At 44.2% G+C, this 12,946-nt stretch overlaps 1 protein-coding gene across 1 annotated transcript in view; it reads right to left on the bottom strand.

Moving 5' to 3' along the window:
• Positions 1 to 12,946, bottom strand: part of FNDC1 (fibronectin type III domain containing 1) — a 133,087-nt gene that overhangs the window by 48,070 nt on the left and 72,071 nt on the right. The window contains exons 10-11 of the mRNA XM_065590375.1: positions 11,994 to 12,105; positions 6,581 to 6,946 (exon numbers count right to left, since the gene is read on the bottom strand). Coding sequence (XP_065446447.1) covers positions 6,581 to 6,946; positions 11,994 to 12,105 — 478 coding nt within the window. The remainder of the gene's footprint in view (positions 1 to 6,580; positions 6,947 to 11,993; positions 12,106 to 12,946) is intronic.

The raw sequence follows: 12,946 nt of genomic DNA, 5'->3' as shown, positions 1-12,946 counted from the left end.
GCTCTCACTTGATTTTTCTTAAACTGGGTCTCTATCAAAACCACCTGCTGCCATAATGAAAGTGATTTAAGCCCAGGAAAAATCTTAACAAAAGTAAACTGGATCACAAAAAGGGAACTAAAAACTAATGAAAAAAGTGCCAAAAAGGGAGTTGGCCTGAATAAGCAGTAATAATACTAAAAACAATAGAGATAATATCTGCCTCCGCCTCAGTCCCTTGTAAAGAACAGCTGTAAAAAAATAATTACAGTCAAAAATAGTTACCAATACTGGAAAACAAAGCATTTTGATGACAGCATGAAGCAAGTGTGGGCAAACTACGGCCTGGCGGGCTGCATTCGGCCGGCCAGGCGGGCTGCATTCGGCCGGCCAGCCGTTTTAATCCGGCCCTCGAGCTCCCACTGGAAACAAATGGCCACGCAAAACTTCTTTTCTAAAAATAGCTAACAGAAAAGAAAGATAGGGAGGGAATTCTTGATGCTACGAGTGAAGTATAGTGGTTTTCTCAGCATGAATTTGGTCTGGCTGCACTACTCACCAGTGATAAAGCCACAAAAGAGTTATGCTGGTCATCCCAAACAGGGCTGCCCGGGGGGGGGGGGGGCAATTTGCCCCAGGCCGCGGGCCCCACAGGGGCCCCTACAAGAATATAGTATTCTATAATATTGCAACTTTTTTTTATGGAAGGGACCCCTGAAATTGCTTTGCCCCGGGCCCCCTGAATCCTCTGGGCAGCCCTGATTCCAAATGAGTGCCAATAACAAATACCACATGATGGTCATGTACTTAGTATGTCACACATATGATTTAGGCCCCATCAATAGGATTCCTTACAGGCACAGAGGCCTGCACTAATGCATCTGTTTACAGGGTTGGGGCCTGAGAGAGTTTCTGAATGTTTTACTGGTATTATACACTATATCGTAAACTTTCACTTATGTTTCCATTATCAAGAGTCAAATTGCACAGACCTCAGACAAGTCCTAACTAATAAGAGTTTAGAAACCTCTAAAATGATCCCAAATAGCTTTTCCATATATTATAATGTCACAATTTTAATGGTTTCATCTTATGACAGAGAGGAAGGATGTCCCAGTGGGCAGGATGCTAGCCTGGTGCTTGGGAGATGCACGTTCATTTCTTTGCTCTGCCACGGACTTTCTGTGTGACCTTGGGCAAGCCTCTTAGGCTATGTCTACACTGCACCGTTCATCTAGATGACTGGCACTTGGATAGCCTAGCCCAGGTATGAGCATCCTCTCATCAAAGCCCTACCTGTTACTGTCCTCTGGATTCTTTCCTAGTAAATTGTGCAGAATTGATCTGCCCTGGAGGAAAGGGGGAATTGTGGGAAGGGCACTGGAAGACTATCAGCACTTGAGAGATTTTGCCTGCCTCTTCACTGCAAAGTAGGTGGGTTCCAGTCTGAGTTAAAGCAGAACTTGGACTCTTACCTATACCCAGACAGCCTGGGCTTAAATCACCTCCAAACCCAGGTCAGAGACTTTTCTGCATGGATGGTAGAGGGGTTAAGGCTAAAACACAGGTAAGAGCCTGGGTTAACTGTGCAGTGTAGACATAGCCTAAGTCTCTCTGCTGGAAAGCTGCAAGTCTCACATTGCCAATGTTATAAAGGTCCCTGTTTCTGACCCTTATGAACTGTGAGATATCAAACCTCAAATCTGTCACTGGTCCCAGACTGAACACTGTCCATCCTGGGTCTCAGGCAGTGTAATAAGGAGAAAGAAGGAGAATTCTTTTTGTTCAGTCTTGATTTAAAATAAACAGCCAGTGATTTTTAGAAGTTGCTAACAGTTTGGGATGTTAGAACGGGTGGCAGGGAGATGGGCTGCTAGGCAGAGAGCAAGCGAGGCAGTCAAAGGTGCATATGTCTGCAGTTTTTCCCATGGGTATCCATCCAAACCACACCCATGTGGTACTCTTAAAGACACATTTAATAGTTAAGGCTGGGATTTTCAAAGCAGTCTAAGGGAGTTAGGTGCCTAAATCCAATTGAAATTCAAAGCTCTCTCATGCTAAAGCCTGAACAACTGGGACAGTGATAGCTGCAATAATTCCCCATTCTAAATATAAGGAATGCTGCAAATCACATAGGTGCAGTAAATAAAAATAAATGCAGTCAGTGGCAAGACTTAAGGGCACCTACAGCAACGTCCTACTTGTGTTACTGTCTAACAAAGATTCTATTTAATATTTCTTTGGCTCTGTCTCTCTCTCTATATATACATACTGATGTATACATAGTCAAAAATAGTTACACAAGATTACCTTCTAAATAACGAATACTAAGAATATAAACAATAACAGTTCTGCCTATACAAGGCAATAAAATCTCTCAGACAGATTACTCACCCAGTACAGCTGATTGAGGAATCTCCAATCTTCTGCCCATGGCAGTTTTTGTAGAAGACGTTTGTGTCCATCTCTCAGCTCATCGTCAGCTGCCCATGTCTCTTCTTTCCATCTCTTCTGTGCTTTCTAAACTGATAGTGCGGCTCCCCACATACCATTTACATTGTCTGTTTCTAAATCCAGTTACAGACTTCTATAAATGGGGGGCTGTGGGACAATTCGGTAGGTGCATCCAGGCCCAGTTTTTAAATATAAGGAGCTGTTTTCTGATGCTGCTTTCAAATGATGAGTGGGTTGAATTTAGACCCGGCGTACGCAAGCTCAACAAAATTGACTTTGGTGAATTTGTTCTTGCTTACTTCAGATCTAAATTTGGCAGTGTCATTAGTTTGTATTGCTGTAACAGAGATACAATGACAAACAAAGTCATTGCTTTATATTTAATGTGGGGAAAGGAAGTTCTGTATGGCCCTCTATTTTATTCGCTTAGAGCCAGCCCCCAATCTTTCCCCAGCTCCTAGGAGTGACATGCTATTTTTCTTGCTTGACAATCTATATCTGCTCCTTGTGTGTCTTCCAGTTATATCTTCCTGTTTTACTGACAAAAACAAAATTTTACTATGGTTAGAACACTGCTGAGGCAACAGAGCTATAACGAGTGAGATGGTTTCGATCTCTTTTACAATCCACTCATATTCAAAAAAATGACAAAAGAGTGAGCAAGAATTAACAGCTATGAGAGGCAGTATTGACTAGTGGACAGAGCTCTAGAGTGGGACCCAGAAGACCTGGGTTCTATTTCTGGTTCTGCCACTGACCTGCTGGGTGATCTTGAGGAAATCATGTCAGCTCTCTGTGCCTTGGTTTCCCCATCTGTAAAATGGTGATATTTATACTGATCTCCTTTGTAAAGCACTTTGAAATCTATGACTGTAAAGCACTATATAAGAGCTAGGCATAATTATCAGAGATGGGCCAAGCTCCAAACTCCACTCAGAGCTAGAAAAAGTTTGGGTCTGGATTTGCACTCTGCAGCTAAGATCCATTTCTGTTATTTACAGATGGACCCAGCAGCCTGCAATTGTTAAAGCAATGTGACATAGTGACAGAGGTCAATAGAGTTACACTGATTTGCAACATGTGGGAATCTGGCCTGCAGATTTTATAGTCTAGACTCCATAGAGCACTTGCTTCTCATGGACAGATGAAAGTAACTGATAGATATACAAAATTAATGTGTAGTGTGGAAACGGTAAGCAACCCCAATATCTGTTGGCATAGTGCAGTGTTCATCGCAAATATCTGCATCCTTCTACCATAGCACTGGGAGATGTGATGGAAGAGTTAGACTAGCTAATCATGTTAAAGAGGGAATTTATGCAAATTATGTATAATCAACTGAAGAGGGGTCATCTACAGAACAGTTGCAACTCAAGTGATAGTGCATGTCATTGGGCAAATAGTCTAGGGAAACCTAGACAATAGGTTCATCTGGATTAAAGTGTTAAAGATTATAGTAGGAACAGTGACAATATAAAAAGGCCACCTATTTGCTCAATAGTTCTGCCCCCATTGTGGCTTTCAAGCACATCTGCCCACTTTAGTGAGAAAAACAAGTTTTTATTCCTACTGGCAGGACAATGCAGAGGCAATACAGCTACGGAAAAGCCAGATGGTTTATATTCTGCTCCATGCACCAGCAACAAAATTGTCAGCTAAGTTCTAAGGACTCAGTGCTACTTCTACTGAGGTCAATGGCATTTTTTGTCATTTACTTGAGTGGAAGATGAAGCAGGCCATAAACACAGAATATCAGTTAACAGCTGCTTATGATGAGGCTAGGAGCAGAAACAACCCAGACCGACTTTCGTATCTCAAATTGAGGCCCCAACCAATTCAACAGAGAAATTTCACATGTGCCTAACTTTTAGCACATAAGGAGTTCTATTGAATATCAAAGTTCTCACATGCCTAAGGCTAGTCATGAGCTTAGGTACTTTACTGAATTGGGGCCTGAGCTTGCAGGGTTGGCCATTCGCTTGTATACTGAGCACATGTGATATGGAAATGACTGAGAGAGAATAAAATTACAGCCCTGCAATCCCTTTTCTGGTGAGGACAGTACTTTAAAGCTCAGAGCACTACTCTTTCAGCCTTTAAAGATGCAATTGCTTGTTCAGAAGCCAAAGACCTAAGATGTTGGCCAGAAGAGTGACCGTTTAGTTACTTAAACCTATACAGTGCCACATAGCCATCTGGAAAGGGGGCAGCTACATGGAACTAAATCAAGGCAGTGAGTCAAAGCCCAAGGAAGTCAATGGGATCAGGCCCTAGTAGCTAGCTGATAACAGGTATTCATTTTTATGACAGTCTCAAGATTTGTGATGTGACAAGCCTTGGAGATTCTCTACAAGAATGTTTCAGATAGCAGTGAAATACTGAAACATTCCTCTTGTCTTTGTCAGATGGCGAACACCTCAAGTTTTCTCTTCCACAATCAGTTGCCACTGGCAAGCTCGGAAGATCACTTTTAAAAACAAAGTTTTTGTTTTATATTTTTGTAACTGTGCTGTACAGCCACACATACTGTGACTCAGGGACAGGGAGTAACAAGGATGTCAACTGGCAGAGGGCACAAGGGTTACATAGGGTTTTACAGGGATCCCCTGGGTCAGATTTATCCATCACCGTTCATCAAAGGATGGCGTGTGATATCTCTACCAAGAGCCAGTAGCCCACTGGTCATTACAGTCATTGGAAAATGTATGTATGGACAATATTTAAGGAGTTATGTGTCTATACCAAAAATTATGTTCTTAAGGTGTTAAGGCAGGTCACCAGGAGGTGACATATCTCAGAAATGTTCCTTTCAGGCAGGAGGTGGCGGACACCTATCTCCCTGTCTGGTCATATGTGTTCTGTGTATTGTATGCTTCACAATGTAGGCCTATTTGCAGGGCCGGCTCTAGGATTTTTGCCGCCCCAAGCGAAAACAATTTTGGCCGCCCCCCCCCCCCCCCCCCCCCGTTTTTTTCTTACCCCACTCCCGGCCCCGCCTCAACTCCGCCCCTTCCCCAAATCCCCAGCCCTGCCTCCTCCCGCCAGGCTCTCAAGCCTAGGAGGGAGGGAGGGAGAGGGAGAAGCAGCACGTGCATGGCGGCCACTCGGGGTCTCCCCCTCCCTCCCAGGCTCTCAAACCCGGGAGGGAGGGGGAGCAGCGGCGTGCGAATCAGCTGTTTCGCGCGCCGCGGCCGCTCAGGATCTCCCCCTCTCCCCCGGGTTTGAGAGCCTGGAAGGGAGGAGGAGCAGCGGCGCGCGAGCAGCAGCAGCAGCGGAGGTGAGCTAGGGCGGCCAGGGCACATTTTTAGGGGCGGCATGGCCCGCACCAGAATGCCGCCCCTAAAATTGTGCCGCCCCAAGCACCAGCTTGTTTTGCTGGTGCCTAGAGCCGGCCCTGCCTATCTGCATACTTAGCCAGGGGCTAAATAATAGATGGCAAAATCTACAAGAGAGGAAATTTACAAGATGAAACAAACAGCAGGGGCAGGGGGGATTATGGTTATGAACAACAAATAAAGAATTGTTCTGGCATATCTTGGGGTGCAAGGAAACAAAATCCTTTGCATAGGAAGCAATCTAACAGCATGTGTCTCTCATGAAAGGAGGGTCAAAGCTAAGCCTGGCTGTAAAACACTGAACGGATTTTGGGTGAGCAATACTCTACAAAACAGGAGAGTATCTTGTTAATTACAGCTAGACTGTAAAATACATATAAAATAAAATCATAACATGCAAACATTTGTTTCCAGTAATTCTGCTTGCTACAACTTAAATCTCTGTCCTATGCCAAATAAATATATATTTGATTTCACTATAAACATCTCAGTGCTGTGTGTTAAGCTGACTGATGATCTGGGGTGGAACTGGTAAGGTGCCCTCAACTGGTAAGCTTTGGAAGCAGCAAATCTGTGAACACGCTGAGTGTCCAGCAGACCAGGGGCTGGACACTCCAGGGAGACTCTTGGAGGGCTCAAGAGTTGGAGTGTGCTTGTTGCTAAGCTGTAGAGAGACAGCGGTGTCTGTGATGCCTTGAAGGAAGTGCTTGTGTTGCCCATGGCTGGAGGAGTTGGGGAGATGACTCATGTCTCACAATCTTGGCTACCCCAGGAAACATCATACCTACTATTTGTGCTTATATTATTCTTACCTTCTGCATTGCATTCAGGCAGGCCATCAAGCCCTATTACCAACTTGCCCTCCTCATCATACTGAGCATCAGTGCCTGGGGGACATGTAGGTAGTGGTTTCTCTGTTGGAAGCTCAGTAGTTGTTGGTTCAGGAGTGGTGGTTGTGACGGTAGTTGTGGTTGTAGTTGCAGTTGTGGTTGTTGTGGGAATTGTGGTTGTAGTTGTTGAAGAAGTTGTTGTCTTTTTAATCATTTCAAGACCAATCAGTGGTTTCCCTCCAAGGCTTACTACTGGTTTATCTTGTGCACTTGCTAGAGGCTTACTAAATCGCCCATGTCCAAACAAGGGTAATCCATCAGGACTCACTACTGGAGCACCACCAGCATCTACAAGAGAAGAACAAAACAAAAATATCTAATTGCAGATTCTCTGTGTTTTTAAATCATGGTATTTAGCATCAGCAGATTTCCATTTAGGAACCCAAAAGTCCCATACCTAAGGAAATGGAGAAATGATTCAGGAGGATCTCATACAAACCAGTATCATCTATTTTTATTAGCTGTTCTCTGAAGAGCTAGATTCCCAAGAGTGTATCAGAACTAGTGAAGAGAGGTATAGTAAATCCTGACTTAAAATAGGTAAACCCTGCTGGCTCGAATGCTGAGGATACAGCCAGTGATGAGCTCCCAAAATCCTAAGAACCAGTTTCCTACTGGGTCCTCGGCGGCACTTCGGCAGCGGCAGGGGTTGGGGGGGTCTTCACTCGCTCTGGGTTTTCGACGGCAGGTCCTTCACCCAGAGCGAGTGAAGACCTCCCGCCGCCGAAGACCCGGTAGGGAACTGCACGGTGAGTACAAGCCGCAGGCACCTGTCTCCCCGCCACCATTCGATCCCCACCCACATCCTGCCCCCGACTGCCTACCCTCAGAACCCGCAACCCCCCTCAGAACCCACAACCCCCAACCCCCTCCCCCGCTCCTTGTCCCCTGACCACCCCCTCCTGAGACCCCCCACCCTAACTGCCCCCCAGGACCCTACCCAACTCGCCCCACTCCCTGTCCCCTGACTGCCCTGACCCCATCCACCACCACCCCAACAGACCCCCGGAACTCCCATGCCTACCCAACCTCCCCCTTTCCCTGTCCCCTGACCGCCCCCCCAGAACCTCTGCCCCCTCCAACCGCTCCCTGCCCCTTATCCAAGCCCTCCTCCCAGCCCTGGCCCGGCCCCCTTACCATGCTGCTATGTAAGGATGCCGTGCAGCCGTGGAGCTTGCAGCCCCACCCCCTAACCATGCCGCTCAAAGTGGCAGGAGCTGCAGAGCTGCCCAGAGCGCTGGCGCCGGCAGCGCAGCATGCTGGGGCTCTGCGAGGGGGGGAGGGGAGCAGGAGAGGGGCCAGCGGAGCCACCCCAGCTGGGAGCTCAGGCGGGTCGGGCAGGACGGTCCCGTGGGCCGGATGTGGCCCACGGACCGGAGTTTGCACCCACCCGCCCCTTTAGCAACAGGTTCTACGCCGGTTCTAAATTTAACAACCAGTTCTTGAGAACCGGTGCAAACCGGCTCCAGTTCACCACTGGATACAGTCCTTTCCGTGACTGTGATTCAGCAACACATAACAGCAAACAGAAAGGGTTTCATATATCCATTTCACTCACATGCAAAGATTACACCTACTTTTCATCTCACATAGGTAGGTGAAAACATACATGGACAATTGTAAAAGGATTCATAATCTGATCCCTAACGTTATACACCAGAGGCAAGGTTAAAAAAGGGATACTCTGTTAGGATGCTGCAATGAGAGAGAAAAGGCCTGTCTTAAGTAATGGACACAGCAGACGTTCTCTGTAACTGTGTTTCATCAGCGTGTACTACCAATGAGTCCATGAGACTTATTTAGATGGATTCATATGTAATCACCCAGTGATTTCACATATATCCCCCAGTTATTTTTTATTATTTCCTATTAGTTTTAAGAGAAATCCACAAACTATGCTGTGGATAAATTGAAGGAAAATAGTTATTTATATCTATGTACATAAACAGCAAGATACCCATTTGTTAGTCTCTAAGGTGCCACAAGTACTCCTGTTCTTTTTGCGGATACAGACTAACACGGCTGCTACTCTGAAAGATATCCACATATACCATACATTGTACTGGCTCATTCACACAGTCCACACAGACGCAACTGAAACTGACTTCATGCACATTTGGACTGCATAGGAATGCAGGATTAGTTTCTAAGGGCCAGATCCTCAAAGGTTGATTTCAATGGGAGTTAGGTCCTAAATACCTTTAAGAATCTGGACCTAAGTGCATTAGGCCTGATTCCGTAAGATGTTAAATGCTTCCTAGTGGTGCCAGATGCCCTCAACTTCTAAGTACTTCATGGTCATTGAGGATCCAGAAGCATTCAGCGTCTCAAAGAACGGGACTCCATGTAAGAAGTATGCCTTGTCTTTCTGTAAATACATGTGTTGGTACAGTTGCTGTGGATACCCCCTTCAAAGATCTGGGTACTTCCATACGTGAGGTACATGTCACCTCATGAGAAGGGCATGTTTTTTTCTACTCACCCTCCTGATTTCCCTAAGGAGATGGCATGTCCCTCTATCTGTTCTGATTGCCATTTCCAGCAATACCACCTGCTCAGATGCCTATTAACAAAAATGACATTTCAGCATGGAGGATCTGTGAGTAAAAGGGGAGAATACCTGCTGACACACAGATTTGGATCCAGCCTCTCTCATTTCAAACTCTAATCCAAAAGCAAATCCAAATCCAAGATGGGATCCTACTGCTAAGATTTTCTTCCTCCCCATTTCTAATGACAAGCCATACCATGGAATCCTTCTCAAGTGTGAAAATCAGCCATGTGAACAAACTGGAGAGTAGAGGAAGGAGAATACTGCAGAATAGTATTCAAAGTGATTCATGCAGATTCCAAGTAGCTTGCTTAGTTTTAAGATAGATAGCCATATGCTAGAGATTTACTGGTGAAAAGTGCAAGATGAGGGTTAGTTATTATTAGATTTTGCTGCTCCATGAACATTTGAGCATTTGACTTTCTGGTCACCTGAACATTTTGGGAAAGTTGTTCACCAAGGATGATAGCCACCCCTATACAGAGAGGTCAGCACAAGGCCTTGCATTACTTAAGGCCTCCTTATGAACTTCACTCCATGTGAACCCCAGTATTCGCATTCATATACTGGAAGGCTCACCCTTCATGTAGAAAGTCCTCACATCTGTCATAATACAATGTGACTTAAGGACCAATCACTCATCACGAATATCAAATAGTAAACAACCAAGAGTCAAAGACGTAGACAAAGCAACCCATGGGATAGAATATATTTGCAAAAAGTCTTCATCAAACAATTAGGAATAATAACTACATTTGCTAAAATCAAAATCTATTCATGGATAATTCCCAAACAAAAATAAGGGCTAAACTCCCTGGATAAACTGTTCACTACAAATAGTTTGTCCAGCTCTACTGAAGAGAACTTCAAAAACTGAAGAGACACACATTTTTACGAAGCTTCTAGTTCTGAGCAAAAGTTAAAACTATATTTTTTAAAAGTACACAAAAATGACAAGTTGAAGCCTTATAAGGAAACACCCTTAAAATAGTGGACATCCCAGTGAACAGGTTTTTGGTTTTAAAAAGAACCACTACAGCCACAGAGGAGTATATTTGAGGGGTCTGAACTGTGGAACTCATTGCTACATGAAGTTGTTGAGGCCAAAAATCTTAATAAGATGCAAAAAAGGATTGGACATTTATATGTATAACAAGAACATCCAGAGTTGTCATCGTTAATGGGAACAAAAATTAAAAATTAAATATATTAAACCTTGTGTTTCAGGGTTTAAACTGATCTCCAACTATTAGAGATCAGGATGAGAGCTAATTGGGGGTGGAGCAGATTATCCCACATCTACCTCTGAAGTGTCTGGTGCTGATTGTTGTCAAAGACAGGATACTGGATTAGATGTGCCTTTGGGTCTTATCCAATATTGCAAACATCTACATTTCTTTGTTTTATTCTCAACTCTGTTCAAAGGGGATGCGGTCATGATTGATGTATTTTTAAGAATCCACACATTATTACTGGCAGAAAGCTGGGATTTTTCTTCCCCCAGTAAATCTCAGCCACAGGAAGACTAAGTGTCCCTTTAGCAAATGACCTACCACTTTAAAATATCCACTTCACGGAAAAAGTCAGCAGTCATTTCAAATTTCCATCCCGGAGTTAGTTTTGTGGCTAGATCATAAGCTGATGCATTTCATGGGCCAAATTTTGTCTGGCAACGTGAAGCCAGAGGGCTAAATCCTCTGCTGCCGTGAGTGGCAACCAATCAGGGAAGCAGAAGGGATGGGTTTAAGGTGACTGGATGTCCCGATATTTGGGGCTTTTTCTTATATAGGCTCCTATTACCCCCCACCCAGTCCTGATTTTTCACACTTGCTGTCTAGTCACCCGAGATGGGTTGTCAAGTAGTGAGTCATGTCTCTCTGATTCTCTGCCTCAGGCCCAGGAGCAGAGATGCAGGTTCCACTCATTTTGTATCCAATTTTGCCTCCTCCAGGATGTCACAGATCCCCATTCTGTTGCACATTTATAGGTGCAATTACAAAGAGATAAAGGGGGATGTGGCCACAGGGAAAGCAGCCTTGTTTGCTGTATAGTCGTGAGTGACGAGCAATTGTTCCTATACAAAACCACCCATGCAAATTATCCCTGTTCCCAGCAGGAACAGCTGTGCAGGAGGCTGCTCTCCAGCTGAATAGAGGAGCAGGTTAACACTATTTGTACAGTATATTTCATACCCATCCCTATTTACAGATTGACGAGGATATAATTGTAAGCTCTTCAGGGCAAGGACTGCACCTACCTTTGTGTTTGTCCAGCATCTGTTAAAACAGGGCCCTAATCTTGGTCAAAGTCCCTGGGAATGATTATAATATAAATATTAAGGGCCACATTGAACCTATGTTCAATGCCCTGTATAAGGAAGGGATGGTGTGTAGCTGAGCTCCTCCTGGAAGAGCCTGGACTAGGAATTATCATCTTCCTTGCTTGCTCCGTGTCGGAAGTAAATTAATGCAGCCCTTTTTTTGGCTCAGGTTACTTCCTCTCATACTGGCTCAGCTCTGATCAGGTTGAGAGTCAAACTCTCCCTGACCACCTACTTGGGGGAGGAAGACACCACTGGGTGCAATACCATGGCCACGCAGGACGTCCCCCTTCACACTCATGCAGTGAAGAGGATATTCCCCTTATTGCCTTGTGCTGCCATATTAAGCTGGGCTACAATCCGGCCCTAAATAAAATCAATATGCCACTTCTGCCATATTTGCTAGAATTTTGCACCATGGATATGAAAACTATTTTTTCTGTAGGAAGAAAGTCTGTCCTTACCAACAATAGTGCGTCCATCTCCTCCTAGTTTTACTCGAAGGGGGTTTCCTTGGGAATCTTGGAGGTATCTTCCTTCAGCATTTAACACTAGCCCTCGGTCGAGATCTACAATCTAAAAAGCAGCGATAGAAATACTGAAACTCACCTGACGTAAAAGAATGTGAAATTAAATTATACCATATTAGTAACAGCAAGGGAAGAGAGAAGTTTGGAGTTAAATTTTCAGAAGTGTCTGAATCACTTAGGGGGAGATTTTCAAAGAAACAAATGGCAGTTAAGTCTCTAACTATTAACTGTGCCTTTGAAAATCACCTCGTTAGGAGCTGAAGTCCATAAGACTCCAAAATTACTTAAGCATTTTTGAAAATGGTATTTAGGCTTGTAAGTGACTTAGGCCCAAGTTTATAAAGGTATTTAGGTGTTGCTTAGCTTAGCATTGTAATGCCTAAATAATTTAGGAGCCTAAATCTCATTTTCAAAGGCAATCAATGGTAGTTAGGCTCCTAAGTGTCTAAAAATCACCTTTGAAAACAAGTGTTAGGCTTCTAAATCAGTTAGGCATTGAAACGCTGAGTGCAGCAATGCCCTAAAGACCTTTAAAAACCGGGGCTGTAGGCACTTTTGAAAATTTTACTCACCCTTTAATTTTAATTGTTTCCAAAAATGATTTCATATGTTTACAAAAGGAAACCAAAAGGTTTAGATGCGACAAGCCAGACATTATGGAAGACGGGTGCTAAGTGTCAGATCAAAATAGTTCAAATTTTTTAAATGCCCATGTGCATGTTTTTCACATTATCTTGAAAATGTCTTCCACAACAGGCATTTGAATATGTTCATCTAATACACACTAAGAACGCTAAAATGCCATATGACATTTATTTATTCTATGCTCTCAAGTATCAGAGGGGTAGCCGTGTTAGTCTGAATCTGTAAAAAGCAACAGAGGGTCC

Source organism: Chrysemys picta, chromosome 3, assembly GCF_011386835.1.
Source record: "Chrysemys picta bellii isolate R12L10 chromosome 3, ASM1138683v2, whole genome shotgun sequence".
Lineage (NCBI taxonomy): Eukaryota > Metazoa > Chordata > Testudines > Emydidae > Chrysemys > Chrysemys picta.
This window is presented reverse-complemented; position numbering and strand designations above follow the sequence as displayed.